This window comes from Plectropomus leopardus, chromosome 2 (assembly GCF_008729295.1).
Source record: "Plectropomus leopardus isolate mb chromosome 2, YSFRI_Pleo_2.0, whole genome shotgun sequence".
In the NCBI taxonomy this organism is placed as follows: Eukaryota; Metazoa; Chordata; class Actinopteri; order Perciformes; family Serranidae; genus Plectropomus; species Plectropomus leopardus.
Genome location: NC_056464.1, coordinates 27810839 through 27826508, shown reverse-complemented (window position 1 = coordinate 27826508; position 15670 = coordinate 27810839). Strand labels below are relative to the sequence as shown.

The following is a 15670-nucleotide window of genomic DNA, read 5'->3' as shown; positions in this document are numbered from 1 at the left end:
AAATCAAATTAAATCAAATCAAAAGTCTTATATGATATGGATATAGATACCAAGATATGCCTTTGCACAATGTTCACAGCACTGGTGTAAAATCAATAAAGTAAAATACAAATATTTGAGAAAGATGCCAGTAGTTGCATTTAACAACCGCTGAGTGGCAGCAACTTGCCATTGTGCGTCTACTTGCATGTATGTCAGAAATGCAACGAAGAAGAAGACGGCTCGTCTCCGCTGCAGCAACTGCAGAAGAAGAAATAGGACGTCTGTCTCCATTTGTTACCAGTCCGTCGGTTAAAACCATCGACGACCTGGGCGACAAACCTCCGCAATATCGACACAGAGCTCAAAGAGCTAGCAAGGTGGGTGTTATATATGAATAAACAATATAAAACTGAACGAGATAACAGTTAAATGCATGTTAACGTTACAGCCGCTGGAGTGTTGTGTGTGTCAAGGATGCTGCCGCTCAGCCGCAAGCTAACGCAGATTAGCCAAGTTAGCTCAGATAGCGTCACCCTGTGAATGGTCTTCGCTGGGCTAGCGTTTGTTACAAGGCTTCCGCTCGCTACTTTAGTCACGCTAACATTGTCGTCACAAAGCGCTAGTTTCCTTATTTTAGGTTGTTTATTGCACTCTAACATCCACGCCGTTTGTTTATGTTGTGGCGTAGATTTGGGGGGCCTAGTGATAGCAGTAAGCAGCTGGCTACTCTTCAGTGGGCTAGCATTAGCAATCACACCACCCAGTGTTGTTAGCTCTCGGATTGACGTATACAGCCGTCTTTTAAGTATCATCACTGTAGCACCGAAATTAGACCCAACAACATACAAAAGATAACTTTTGAATTTGTCCTCAGTTCGCCTGTATTTGTATCATTCGTCATCCTGATTGTCTATGTTGTGATTTTACGTTGTTCCACCCTGTAAGGGTACATACGGCATTATTGCATGTCTATTGGGCCTTAAAGATAGATCATACCTCTGTTGTTCTTCTTGAGGATGTTTTGTTGTCTTTAGTCCGGGAGCTTTTTATTATCTGGTCACAGGGTGTGGTATGCTGTACAGATTTAATTTTATGTGGCCATGGGCTCATGGATTTCTGATCACTCTATTTTCGCACCGTGCGGTCAAAGTCCATTTCTTAGGGGTGGCAGTCCCCAAAGGCCCCATCAATACAATATTATCGCAATACGTAAATCACAACTTGATTTTAAGTGCATGGCTATTTTTTGCTAAAATGCTTTATGTTGTTTTGTGCTGGTGGTGTGCTGTTTAATGTTGCTTCGCATGGCTTGTGTTCTGTCTTGGGAGTTCCTGTTGTAGCTGTTGCTGTTTTAGTGATGTCCTGTTGCCCTTGTTATGCGAATTTTATCACTTCATAGGTTTCAAAACATCTTGCCAAAGGACTACAGTTGAAAATTAGCTTGATGGCGAACACTGGAACATTTACAGAAATGTAGATTAATGTGTACTGCCCTAATGATTAAAATAAATGAAAAGGAAATATGACATGTGCTGAGAATTACAATACAATTAATTGCAACATATATTTCTTACATGTGTTTCATCTGCAAATTATTTCCCAAAAGGAAATGTTTGTCAGAATCAGTTTGTCTGATAAGATTTTTAAAAAGTCTTTGGTCTAGTAATCCCTATTTAATCATTTTTATTGCTGCAAAATGTATCAAGTGGACTGAAAAAGCAATTTATTTTAGTATTGTAGTATGCAACCAAAAGCTTAATTGTATTTGCCATATTAATAAATAATATGCTTAAAAACACCAATACTAAGTGTTTGTTAATTAGTACATTATTGGATATACCTGCCCATGCCAGTGGTGCATTCATCTACCCTAATAAAATCATACAAACCTTCAATTTTGCTTTTAGATACTAAGACACAAACATGTGGGATGGACCAGGACCAGGGCAAGGACCACGAGGAGGACCACCCTTTCGGTAAAAAAGCGTCATTCAGTCATAGGCATTGATTTAAAAGAATTTCAACTTGATAGTAAGAAATAAAAATATTTTTAAGTAACTGCACTTTGTGTCTAATGCTGTTTGTTAGGGGTTTTCAGTATGGTTAATATCTGGTATTACAGTATATGTACTAACATAATACTATATGTTACATCTTCACTTTTTGCACACCTATTTGTACATTTTTTCTTTTTTATTGTTTTTTTTTTTAATCTTTTTGACTTTTTTGTTTGTTTGTTCTCAGTATATACTGTACATATCTTTCTTGTTATTGTTATTTTATTTTATTCTCTATTTTATTCTATGTTAAGTGCCTTCCTTTGTATGTATATTTGCATTATTTCACATTTTTAACAACTATTTTATTCAGATGCTGCTCTCTTATTTGCTACTGTAACAAAACAATTTCCCTCACAGGATTAATAAAGTAATTCTATTCTATTCTACAGGCCCATATGCTGATGCATGACATTTTTAAACCATAGAGTGCCTGTATTTATGTACATATTTGGCATAAAGCATTTTCTCGCAAGTCTGCATTCGACTGCTCCCTCCATTTGTTTTTAATCAAATTTCCCCATTTGGGGTTAATCAAGGTTTTAGCTTATGTTATCTTATTCACTTTATGACAAGATCTCTGATACCAGACACATTTCTTTAGGCTCACAATATCTATTACCCGTTTGTCCACCCCTTCTGTAAGACTTTATGGTGATTGGCTAAGCAATTTTGAAATTGAACTCAATTTTTCCTGTCTATTACACTTTGTTGTAAGCTATCTTCATCGGATATGTGCGTTTCAAACAAATCAGTAGCCTAACATGTTGATGTATATTCCAGTGGTGATCATCGTGGAGAAATGTTTGGCGGCAGAGATCGTCCCATGCCTGATTATAGAGGTAGAGATGGGATGAACATGGGTCCAATGGGTCATATGGGCCCAAGACCTCTAGATCTGCCACCTATGGACATGAGAAGGATGGATGGGCCACCAATGAGGGGACGTGATATGGACCCGCGTGATATGCGAGGTAGAGACCAGAGAGATTTTTGCCGACCTGGAGAAGAGCCAGACTTCAGTCTTAGAAGGCACTATGATGTTTCCATCAGAGACAAACTAATGAATTCTCCTGGCTTCCCGGGACCAGGAAGGAACTCAGTAGACATGGGGGGGAGGGGTATGCCACCACGGGAACCAAACAGCAGATTTATGGACATGAGGGACAGAGAGTCATTTCACTTTGACATGCCACCGTACAACCATCCAAATATGGATGGAAGAAGAGAGTTTCCCATGGACCGAATGGAACGAAATGATGGATTTAGGGACATGCGGGACAGGCCCCCAATGGGCATGGGTGACTCTGATGGCTATGATGTGGACTTACCGCCACGTGAAAGGAGAATGATGGACACTGACAGAAGAGGAGGACCGCCTTTCAATACAAGAGGGGGATTTGATTCTGACATGGATTTCAGAAATCGTCTTGGTCCATCAGCTGAATTTAGAGGTAGGGATCGATCACCCTTAAGATTTGGAAACAGTGATGGTCCTCTGGTGGACAGGGCAAGACCAGACATGCCTCCAGATGTTGCTGGCCCACCAAGATCAGAATTTATGGGTGCAGAAGACCCACTCAGAGAAAGAGAATATCCAGACCTAAGTGGCAGCCCCCTTATGGATTATCGAAGTGGTGAGGAGATGACTCTTGCAGAGGAATGGAAGAACCGTCGAAAGGACAAGAACCCTTACTTAGACATGGGTAAAGGCATGGGAGGTGTACCCAAACCTAGCTTTCCTGTGGATTTTGGCAGAGACATGAATGTCAGAGATCCACCACCATTTCAGGAAAGGGACAGGCCATCTGTTGACTTCCCAGGCAAAGATGTCAGCTTTCCACGTGATGATTGCTTTCCAGCTATGAATCTACCACCAATTGCCAGCAAAGCTCAACAAGACCATCCACACCCAGATATAGGTCCCCTCACTGGCCCTCTAGGGAGAGAAAATGAGAGTAAACATTGGCTTGGAGAAAGGAACCCGAAGCACAGCCAGAATAAATCAAATCGTGACGACAGGCCTCCTTACCATCAAGAGAAGAATCAGCCCTCACCTGCGATTCAGGAGCCAAATGATTGTTTTAAAGGGCTGAAAGATATCCCACACAATCAAGGACCTGCCAGGGCTAAGATGGGGGTGGACCGTGATTTCGAAAGCAGTAGCAGTGGACAGGCGAGAGACCAAGACTACAGGGACATCGATTACAGAACAGGGTCCGGGAGGGCTTTTGACTACAAGCGGGATGCACTTCATGCACCAGAGAAACTCATCAAAGAGTCTAAACCAATCACACCCTCAAAATTTAGTGAGTCTGGTTCTCAGGTATGTGCATTTTTAATTTGTTGCTGGTGTATTTCTCAAGAAATTATTTGCATTTATCATAACGTTTTGATGTTTCATAACCCGAATTTAAATCAAAATTACTGTCAAAGGATCAGGACTACAGGAATGCATCAGTGGAGGACAAAGTTTCCAACACAATATCCATAATTGGCATCCCAAAGACAGCCACAATGGAGCAGGTAATAATCAAACAGAAAATCAACATAATGTGTCAACAGTTATACAATTTTTTTAGACTGTGTCTGTTTTCGTTTACATGGATGACTCACTTGTTTTTAACCCTTTCTTTTGCAGATTCTTGGTGCCTTTGCAGTCCGTGATGGTGTGCCAATGCAGGGGATGAAAATCAAAAATGTGGTGCCAGGTAAGAATTAAGTTTCTTTGTGGAACCGTTTGGGGCAGTCGATCGCTAACATGTCCCTCGACATTTCGCTTTTACGACATTCGAAACGCCGCATTCTTTCTTTTTCACGTTGGTTGCTTTTGTTGTTGGTGGTCTGTGTGAACTTGCTCAAAAAAGAAGGAATGGGAGTCCTATTATGCCATCTTTTTTTTTATGTCTGAGGATGTCGGGTCATTTGCAGGGTTAAGAGGACTTACCAAGGTTTCAGTATTAGGAGCTTTGAAGGGTGTCAGTTACAAAAGATCTGTGACAAGTGACTCACTGAATGTGTCGCTGTGACACTTTATCCATACTGAAACAAGAGTGTCCGCAAACCTGAAATGGAGACTGTTTTGTTAGCGCTTTTTTCATCCCGTTGATCTCCTTTAGAGACTTTTCCACAGTGGATCGCTGTAGACATGGATATCGATGATGCCAAGCCTTTTTCTGAAGATTATTATGCCACAAAGGCTGCAAATTTTGCATGAATACATCAAAATCTTCATCGAACAAAGACATTAGGTGTCTATAGATGTGATATAAACATGACTGGTAAACTTTCTGTCTCCACTGTGCACACCACGTAGTTGTTCACTGCCACTGGTTTGGAATATCTGCCCGGAAAGGCTTTGTAAAGCCAAGCTTTAAGAGACACAGACTGATATGACATCAAAAGACTGAATAGAGCAAAGCATAAACAAAATGTGTGTTTTCCTGAAAAGGTATGTGTCAGTAAAGGTGTAGGAATTCGCTCACACTGATCTCGATGTATTCACGAACTGCTGTCTTTGTGTTTTAGTGGGTGACTGTCATTACTGGCATTGACTAACTAAAACCCATCTGTATTTCAAATGCTGTCCCCAGGTTACAGCTACGATACGGCCTATGTGGAGTTTTTAAACCTCGAGGATGCAGTCCGCTTCATGGAGTCCAACAAGGTGGCCCATCCTCGTCACTCTACGAAGGCCGTCTCTCCCATCAGGATTATGAGGGGTGGAGAGGGCATTTAGTAGACGGGAGGGGGAGAACCTGGGAAGGGGTTGCTTTACTTTTTAGTGAGCTAACTTTGGTTAAGGAGACCAGAGTGTCATTATTTGACATTTTTAGATGCTGATATTTCAGCCCTCAACAGTTAAATAATATTAAATTTAAAATTAAACATAAATTAAATCATAAGTACGTATCCACAAAGCCGTAATTGTACGTCAGGTTGGGCTACCTGTTAAACGCCCAAAAGATTTAGAATTGTGGTTCCCAACTGGTCCAGCAACGGGGTCCAGAGTTTGTCCATTTTCCAAGTTTCCAAGTTAATCCAAGTTTAATTTCACAAAATGTATTCAACATGCGGGCTAGAACACAGTTAAATAAAACATATAGCAAGAATAAAGCACAATACATAACAAAGCACATACTTAAAACTTAGTAAAAAAAATAGCATTGCAACCCAAAAAAACATATTATTTTTTCAAGATCAGTGGCATGAAAACATTGCAAAGGTACAGAATGTTAATTGGCCAGATAATTCCAAAACAGGGCAATAAAATAGTTGCTTAGTAGCAAGAAATAGCACTTCAAAGTAAAAGCCCTGTGCCAGAAATTCGAAATTAAGTGTGTTTCTTAAGAACTTGACACGTTCTGGAGTCACTTGCGTTCCATTCAGGATGGATCTGCAACCCACTTTTGGACAGCAACCCACCAGTTGGTAACCACTGATTTACAGAATATGTTAAATAATTTAGTATGTACACATACAGTATATACATACACTAGGTTTCCCTCCCATTGTTTACCAGCTCTACTGGTCATAAGTCTTCAAATTTCAACCCCCAAGCGCACAACTCTGGAATGGAGTTAACCAGAAAATACAGATGTTTGGGGGAAAACATCTGTCCCTCCGTGGGATTGTCTAACAGTTGAGAGGTTATGCATCTTTAATTTTATGATAATTATAGGAAGACTTAATTATTGGCAATGAAAGTACTGTGCGAAGCCACCATGTCCTTTGTTGTGATTTTGCCTTTGCAACGAAGAAGATGGAAGGAATTTGTACCACTTGGAGCACTTTGAAGTCTTTGTGTCTGGTTTCCGTTGGTTTCCGTTTTGCTTTGCTCTACCATTAAAGAAGTTTTTTGTTGTCAAGGAAGCAGCTGCAGATTTGAACACTTTACTTACCAATGCCTTAGTGAGCGCGCCTTAGTGAACATTCAGACCAACCTCCCCTTCAAACCGACCAAAATACTGCCCCCCAAACCGGTGTGGGGGGGCAGGTATTTGTTCCTTACTGATGATGTTTGCAATGTAAACAGCTGAAGTAGTATGTTGAATCTCAGTGTAATCTACCAGGAATGTGTGCGGAATTGACTAGCGAACACTGCACCTTGCAGGAGGATGCTGCTCTGGGGTCCAGCAGACTTGATTGTGCCACCCCCCGTGCTATGTTGCCGGACTGGCCGCAATCAAATAATTGAGAAGGTTGCAGTTCTTTTTTTACACAGGGTGAAATTAGTCTTAGCATGACCTTATTGCTTAGAACCATGCAGTTACGGTTAAACTGTTAGTACAACGTTTGCTAGATTTATCGCGAGAAAATGACCATTTATGAGAATAAATGTTTTTGTTTTGTTTTTTAAATAAGAATTTTAGGACAGGTAAAGCATTGTAGTGATCACTACTGGGTCTGCGTTGCCTTTGGTTTTTTTTTAGCTATGCCAGTGGCTCTATGGATGACTTTGTAGGCCATTTTGTGAGTGGGCTGGTCCACCACTTAGGTGCAAACTGAAATATGTCAACTATCAATTATTGGATGCATTGCAGTGACATTTTGTACAACTAACTGTGTTCCTTGGAAGGATGAAGCCTACTGGTTTTGGGAATCCCCTGACTTTTCTCTGGTGCTCTTATGAGGTTGACATTTTTGGTTTCTGAAGGATGAAACAACTTTGGTTATCCCCTTGACTTATCTGGTGAAGTATCTCTACATCTACGCAATGGATAGCCACATATTTCGATGCAGACATCCACGATTCCCAGAGGATGAATTTTAATGCCTTCGATGATCCCTGAGTTTTCCTCTAGCACCACCATGAGGTTGAATTTGTGGTTCAGGATGAAATTTCTCAACAACTGTTGGATGGATAATCTTTCTCTTCTTGTTTTGATCCAGAAATTTGTGGTCTTTGTGCTCTTTGGTGATCCCCTAACTTTTCATTTAGCGCCTTCAAGTCAAACTTTAAATTTGTCTGATTCTTTGGCTTTTCTACTTTACATTTTATCTATTTAACAGTTTTGTTTTCTTCACAATCAGCATTACAGCCTTACAAAGGTGCCCGTGTGCCTGCAGACTCTTTTCTTATCATCTTTAGCTGTCTGCGGCAGTCCTTATGTGGCAAAATTCTTTCACCAGTTCAAGGCATTTTCAGTCTTGTGTGAGTCTATGTCCTCTTGGTGGTGTTGAACTCATCATCAGTGAACTTTGAGCACCATGAGTTCTACTTTCTTTTAATTGCTCTGAGCATTTTTGAGAATTTAGTTTGCTTCTTGACACAATGGACAAAGTCTTCAACACTGGCCAGGATTCATGTGCTTTGATGATGTCTGGAAGACTATAGAGTAGTCCATCAGCTCAGTGTAGTTTATCGTTTGGCCCTACTGTCGCTATTATTGGAGCATTTGGTTGCTTTTGGCCGGCATTCTGCAGCTTGTGGTATCTCAGGATGAAAACTATATGATGCAGACAGATGCATGGTCAGTAACTTTAATATCAGTTGCAAGAGCCACTTAGAAGCTATCCAGAGTGGTAAAGATTTGCTTTTGCTTTGTGCTCTATGGTTTGACTCGATGTATTGTTTTAGTGGTTACCTCGGTGCGAATGAGGTAGTCTCTGTAATCAACCACTGGATTTAAAGACAGCCTTGAGATACACGCCCAACATCGGAATATTGGATGTTTAACACAGTGCTACCCATTTTGCTAAGTATGTTTAGATGTGCCATGAGCTTCCCTTTCAAACAGCTTATTTCTCATCTGAATGCAGTCTAGAGTTGGAAATGTTTTTTTTTTTTACAATGGCATAGTTTGGTTTGTACACTTAAACTACTGAGAGCATGGTTCTCATGTGACACTATGAAGTTCTGTTGTTTGGATTATGCTGTGGACAGATATCAGCACCTTCAAGCAACAATGCCAAACATATCCTGGTTTCTGCTTTTAAGTTGTGTGGATTTGCTGCTTTTGTTTGGATTTTGATGTTGTAAACTGCATATCTGCAATTAGAAGATATTACCCAGGGCCATAGGAAACTGTGATGGCCACTTTTACCTTTTTTTTTCAGGACCAAATGATTACTTTACTAATTTTCAGTAGTCGGCAGATTAGTTGATACTGAAAATAATTTAGCTGCAACCCTAATGTAATTTTAAACTTCAAACTATTTAGTATAGTGTGGGGCGAGCTGGCTGTGTGAAGCATGATCCTCGATCTGGGCTTTGCTCACCAGCATAAGTGTTTGCCGGTGTTATCCTCGGCAGTGAAGAAGAGGGCTAAACTTGCCACAGTGCATGTTGGGTGTCATTGATTTTATATTAGTCACCTACGTCATATGATGCTGATTGATTGTGTGTTCTTTTTTCAGGGATCCCTAAAGGTTGGCACTAGAACAACAACCATGAAGTACATTCAGCCAGATGAGTGTGAAAGAAGTGTTCATGTGAGTATAGTAAAAGAAATGTATCTATCAGTGTGATGTTACGTCCGCCTCATTCTCAGACGCAGTATCTCAAGGACACCTTGAGGCAATGTCTACATATTTGGCAAAATTTTCCACTTGGACTAAGTGATGAACTGATTAGAATTTTTTGGTCAAAGCTTCATTCTAGTTTAAGTAATGAAGTCTTACTTCCACCTTTCTCTTTGAATTAGGAATCAGATCACAAAGTACCTCAACTCCAGGAGCCCCCGTTGCCCAGACAAGATGAGCCTTTAGAGCAATTAAAGACTAATCTAAATGGATCCAAACCAAAAGGCCCTATGGACCCATTGTCCCACAACCAGTGGCAGCGTAGCTCTGACCTGACTCCCGAGGCCTGGCAACAGCAGGTAGACCAACAGCTCCAACAGCAAGAAACGGAGCAGCAGGCAGAGTCTTTGGCCAACCGCAATCACTCTCATCCTCTCTCCGTCTTTACAAACAGCAAAAGTAGGTTGACTGAAGCTTCTGGGTTTTCTCTGCAGCATAACATAACAATCCTTGGATATATTTGGTATGTGCTATTGTAACCAAATCAGGTAAACAACACATTCCTTGTGTCACTTTACAGCCATGATTATAAAAAATGTGAAGCCCACCACCACAGTCAGTATGATTCTGAAAGCCTTGGATCCCTTTGCATATCTGGATGAAAGAAACGTTCGCCTAGTCAAGGCCAAGCCGCCAGGAGTCAAGTGCTTCTGCTTTGTTGACATGGACTCTCACGAGGTACCTCAAATATAAATGCACAGAGTTTGCTGTTAATTTCATGTCTTATCAGAGTTTGTGACTGCGGCTTTTCCCTGTGAGTTTCCAGCACTTAGCATTGTGTCTTCTTTTGCAGCAAGTGACACGCCTGGTTGAGCTCCTCACTAAACCCAGACCCCTTTATATTGATGGAGTCAGAGTTTATGCTGAGGTTGCAAGACCTCTGAAGAACCAAAAGTAAGTCAGCCTTTTGCAAGGATTTTCAGAGTGGCAATGTCTAGGAGACCAATATCATCTCATTTTGACCTGATGATTTTCTGTCTGTTTCACTGTCAGGAAAGACGATAAACCAAACAGTTCCATCCTCGGGTATCCACCTGAGCCTAGCATGATGGTGGTAAGTTGAAGTCTTAATTGTGTTGTATAACAAAATATTTTTTTAAAAAGTGGATGACTTGTGTTTTTTCCCCTGGTACTGCAGCAGCCACCGCAGCAGCAGCCGCAGCAGCAATACCCTCAACCTCCACAGTACTTACAACCTCTACAGCCACCAGCTGGTGCCTCTGCTATAATGCAAGGTGAGACTCAAGCAGCACACATTCTGGTATATTGTGCCCTAAACACTGTTTATTCTTACTAAGCATGAACATCAAACTGTCCTAAGCAGTCTCACATTTCTTTCCAACAGGTGATTTGACGACAGTCAGCACAAACCCTGCTCTGTCATCAGACCACAGCATGGTACAGGTTAGTTACAAAGTGAAAAGCAAAAGCTTTTTAGATAGATATCTTGTCTCAAATCTGAGTAGTAACCTGTATGCCTGCTTTAATGCCTTATAGGGAGTTGGCTATGGTGAGACTCCAGCTGTTGATCCATTGTACCAGGCTGGTGGACCCCATGTGCCCACAGAATCAGCTGGGATGGCAGTTGCCGCAGACGGATCACAGCCCTATGTCTATGGTAAGAAACAAATCAAGCATTAAAATCCAAAAAAGAATTAGTAATGTTGTGTCTATCGTTCCCACATTGTAGTAAATTAGTCCAGTAAAGCTGTGTTGCACTTTCACGGATATAAAATGGTGACGTATTTAGAGAATATTTGTTGAACTGAATGTCAAGGCACTTCTTCTTGAAGACTGTTTGATCTATTCTGGCTTGGATTTTACCTTATTTGTACATTGCTCTTGGCAAGAGCGTCTGCAACATGAATAAATGTCATGTAAATGTCATGTCCTAATTCTTCCAGGCCCTGAGGTTCCAGACATCACCAACTACTTGTACGATTCGACGTCAGGCTTCTACTACGACCCAGAGACGACCCTGTACTATGACCCCAACTCAAGGGTGAGAATACAAGATAGCACAGTGGTCCTGGCTTCTTCTGGCCTATGATTAGGAAAAAAAGTAACTATGGGGAAACAGGTTTGGTAATGTTTGGTATGTACTGCAGTCAGTAACAAACCAGAGAATATAAGATAATGTAGAGCTAAAACATATTTATACAGAAGTAACTGTGTCCTATAATATGCACATTTATTGACCAGTACACTTTCTATATAATTTTAGATATCTTATTTATAGATGAACACTGAATGAATCTCTCTTTTTTTAATTTCAAAGGCACTAAAGAGCTGTTCCTTAACTGTGTCACAGTCTGAAGACTTATAAATGTCCTGCAGCATGGAAGAGGAAAATATTAACCGAAATCCTTATAAAGAAGCCACTGTGTTATCATAATAATCTGGGTTTTGACTGATATCTTAATGAGAGGACATAAACTGCAGTTTCCGCTACATATGCACCAACTAGACAGCCTGTAGCCACCATAAATAATTCTTAAATGATTGGTTGTGCTTTTCATTAAGCTTTCATTCCTCCTTTTTTCCCCTAATGTTTTGTGTGTAGTATTTCTACAATGCTCAAACCCAAGATTACCTGTACTGGGATGCTACATCAAAGACCTACATCCCAGTTCCAGGAGGGAACCCTGCAGCGACTCAACCTATGCCCATGACTGCTGAAGACCAGGCTATTCTTTCCAACCCAGCAGCAGATGCTCCTTTGGAAATGAAGAAGGTATCAGGGTCTACCAACACAGCAGCAGCTCTGGCCCAAGATCCCATTCCTGATGCTGCCTCTGCTCTGGAGCCTGTCCAAACTTCTTCAGCAGCTCCTGAAAAGAAAGACGAGGAAGACTCTGCTAAAAAGGAGAAAGAGAAGGATAACAAAGAGGAAAAGCCAAGAAGTCTTGCTGCTGTCAAGGTAGAACTTTGATTACAATAACAGTGCACAAAATGTGAAACACGGTTGTTTAAGGGGGTGATTGTTAAGACATTTGCTGCTGCTTGCAGATCATGAAAGATATGGAGCGCTGGGCAAAGATTCAGAATCGACAAAAGGAAAGCGTCCGCTCTGCATCACCGCTGCTGAAGACCGGAGGGGACGATGAAAGGAGGCAGTCCAAGTCAGCTGATGCTGGTTTTGCCATCTTTGAGAGGAAGGTGAGAAACTCGCCTCCGTCAACCGCATCTATTCTGTGCATTGCTTTTTAGGGAGGGAGGTATTAATTTATTGTATCTTATACTCATTTTTGGCCCTGTCCTTTGTCTATATTCTTAGATATCAGGTGCAGATGATCTTTTTAAGAAGCCCCTTGCTCCTCCTAAGAAAGATGAAAAGTCAAAGGTAAGAATCCTCATTTTAACCACATTTTGTGACCTTATGATGTGTGGCTTTTCTTACTCACCCGTTAACTTTGTTCAGAGCACTAAATTTAAAAAAGAAATGCAAAAGTTGATAGACCAGGGGCTGTATTCACAAAACTTCATAGTCCAAAATGTTGCTACTAATGACAGTTCTAAGAAAATTCTTAGAATATTGAGGTTTTCTAAAAGTTTACCCTTAAAGTTAAGACTAGATCCTGGTAAAGATAAACACTTCTTCAAACACTGGATGACAGTGAGTAAAGGAAATGCTGCAGATTAGAGGGTGCAGGGATAAGGTTTGTGGTCGATCTCATTAGAGATGTGCTCACATCTTCCATTCCACACAATGACAATATTATGCCAGAAATGAAGCGATCACACTAAGATATTTGGCAACTGGAAAAATGTTGTTGTTTTTAACATTTGCCTGTTTAACTTCCCCAGCGTCCAATGGGCTCCCTGGGAATGCTGGCATCGGACTATGCAGCTGGCAGTGATGAAGAGGTGGAAGAAGATAAGGAGGATGCAGCTAAAAGCAGTCAGGGTGGCCAGCCTGAAGACAAGGACAGCAAGCTGACAGACTGGAAAAAGATGGCCTGCCTGCTGTGTCGGAGACAGTTCCCCAACAAGGACGCTCTGATCCGCCATCAGCAGCTCTCCGACCTGCACAAAGTACAACTTATTAATCTCTGTATGAACAAAAGTTGACAGTGATCTTAAAAATACAGCCTCTAATACTTAATAATTGTCTCAACAGCAAAATATGGAGATCCATCTAAAGATCAAGAGGTCAAAGAAGGAGCTAGAGGCACTTGAGAACCAGGAAAAAGAAGTAAGTGAAATTCAATGGGTTGGGGAAAATATGCTGAGAAGACTTATCAGGTTTTGGGTTGATTAATAAAGGTGGAATGTGTTGTTCACAGCTAAGTGCCAGAGAACCTACCAGGTCGCCTGAGCAGAAAAGAAGAAAACACCAACAGCCGCAGCAGCATCATAACACCTGGGCTGGGAGCTCCAGGTTTGTGTGCTTTAAGGGTAACTTTGGGTATTTTCAACCTGAACCCTATTTTTCCACGATTTTGTGTCTAAGTGACTAATGGAGACATCAGTTTTTCAAATTGGTCCAGTATTGAGCAAAAGTGCTGCAGCCAGCAGCCACGAAACAGGCTGCAATTTAACCACTTGGGCAATAGCGCTGTGTCATGTAGGTCTTCTAAAAGTGCTTCTTTTGCCTCTGACAACCTCAGTTTATTATTTTAAGTGTTTGACATTATGAAAATGATGCATACAGAGAAAGACCTTTTTGTAAAGTGTGAGATCCTTTTTGTTTAAACATAAACAGCCCTAAAATTGTAACTGCCAGACTCCATTTAGATAAACAGTAATCTTATCATTGTACAACATACTTCATTCAGAGTCGACAGAAGCAAAATAAAGCTCACAAAAGCAGTGTTGGTTCATCTTTTCACTCTTTCAACAATCACCAACTCTAATTTGTTTAAAAGAAACCCTTAATTCACTCAGTGAGATGTGAAAATATGCTGGCTCTATACATACCAATATTATTTTTAATTTAAATGGAATCTGGTGAAGCTGGCGATGGCAATTTCAGGCCTGTTTCTGATGAAACAAAAAAGAATCTTACTCTTAAACAAAGAAGTCGACCTCCGTAGGGAGTCCTTTCCATAATGTTGTCAGACACTTGAAATAACCTGAGCCAATCAGTCGTGAAAATAAGCTCTTTTAGTGGATAAACTGACAATGTGAACATGATGTTACAATACAACTGTACAGCACACTGGCTAAATACTGGACCTATATCAGAAATTGTTCCAATGAATCACTTAGACACCCAAAACATTGGAAAACAGCATCCAGGCTGAAAAATACCAAAGTAACATTTGTTATTGAAATTACAACAACAAAGTATTCAAGTGGTTTTTACTGAAGACATCTTTGCCTTAATCGTCTGTTGTCTATTCTCAGGGAGACGAGTAAAGTCAGTGAAAGACCTGGTTTAGGAGCTGAACCTGTCCCGGTAAGTGTGAAGCTTTATTTCACTGTTAATTTTTTTTTGTGCTGTTTCTTGTTAGTTTATTAAAACCCTCATTGCACTTTGTGTTCTGTCCAGCAGAGAAAAAAGAAAGAGCCCGTCGTTTGGAACCATGCCACCTACAAACAAGCAGTACGCAAGGCCATGTTTGCACGGTTTAAGGAACTCGAGTGATCTCATCTGAACACATCCTCACTTTGATATGTGAATTATTAATATGACATGCTTGCCCACCTTAGCATGAGAAATCCCGTGACTGTTTTTACTGTCTCTCTGCCTGAGACATTATTACATTAAAGAAACACATTTTTTTTCTACACTGAAATGAAAAATGATGTGTATAAATCACATCACAAGGTTAGAGTTGCGATACAATGAGTAAAATCAGGAATTATTTGATGCCCTTAACAGTTGATGTTGTATAAAAAGTGTATATTATTCATGCTGTCGATTTGAATATTTTTGTCCATGTTTTATGTTTGGCCTGTATGTAGAATTATTAAATATGGTAGGTTTTTTTTTTTTTTTTTAGTTGTCCGCGGCTATAAAAATAGCCACCGTTTATAAAAGGTTTAATATCTTTTGTACCGCTAATCCTATCAACATACTTTATAAAGTCACTTAAAGTGAAGAAACTAAGCTTTCCGTTGATATCACATATGCCCTGTTTGCACATCCGGCGGCTCCGCAG

The 15670-nt window shown here is 40.6% G+C and overlaps 1 protein-coding gene across 3 annotated transcripts; it reads left to right on the top strand.

The window, feature by feature from the left end:
* Positions 1-235: 235 nt before the first annotated feature.
* Positions 236-15417, top strand: LOC121958312 (RNA-binding protein 6). 3 transcript variants are annotated; one of them, XM_042507232.1, is made up of 23 exons: positions 236-359; positions 1890-1958; positions 2823-4365; positions 4476-4565; positions 4681-4750; positions 5633-5706; positions 9399-9473; positions 9686-9962; positions 10084-10241; positions 10357-10457; positions 10557-10617; positions 10705-10798; positions 10909-10967; positions 11061-11181; positions 11468-11565; positions 12127-12483; positions 12573-12722; positions 12841-12906; positions 13371-13598; positions 13684-13758; positions 13850-13944; positions 14913-14964; positions 15058-15417. In XM_042507232.1, exons 2-23 carry the CDS (start codon positions 1906-1908, stop codon positions 15151-15153), a joined length of 3993 nt encoding a protein of 1330 aa, XP_042363166.1. In that variant the 5' UTR covers positions 236-359; positions 1890-1905; the 3' UTR covers positions 15154-15417. The 3 variants fall into 3 exon arrangements, with proteins under 3 accessions (XP_042363166.1, XP_042363157.1, XP_042363149.1); XM_042507223.1 differs by having other exon boundaries at positions 10702-10798; positions 15061-15417; XM_042507215.1 differs by having other exon boundaries at positions 10702-10798.
* Positions 15418-15670: the final 253 nt, after the last annotated feature.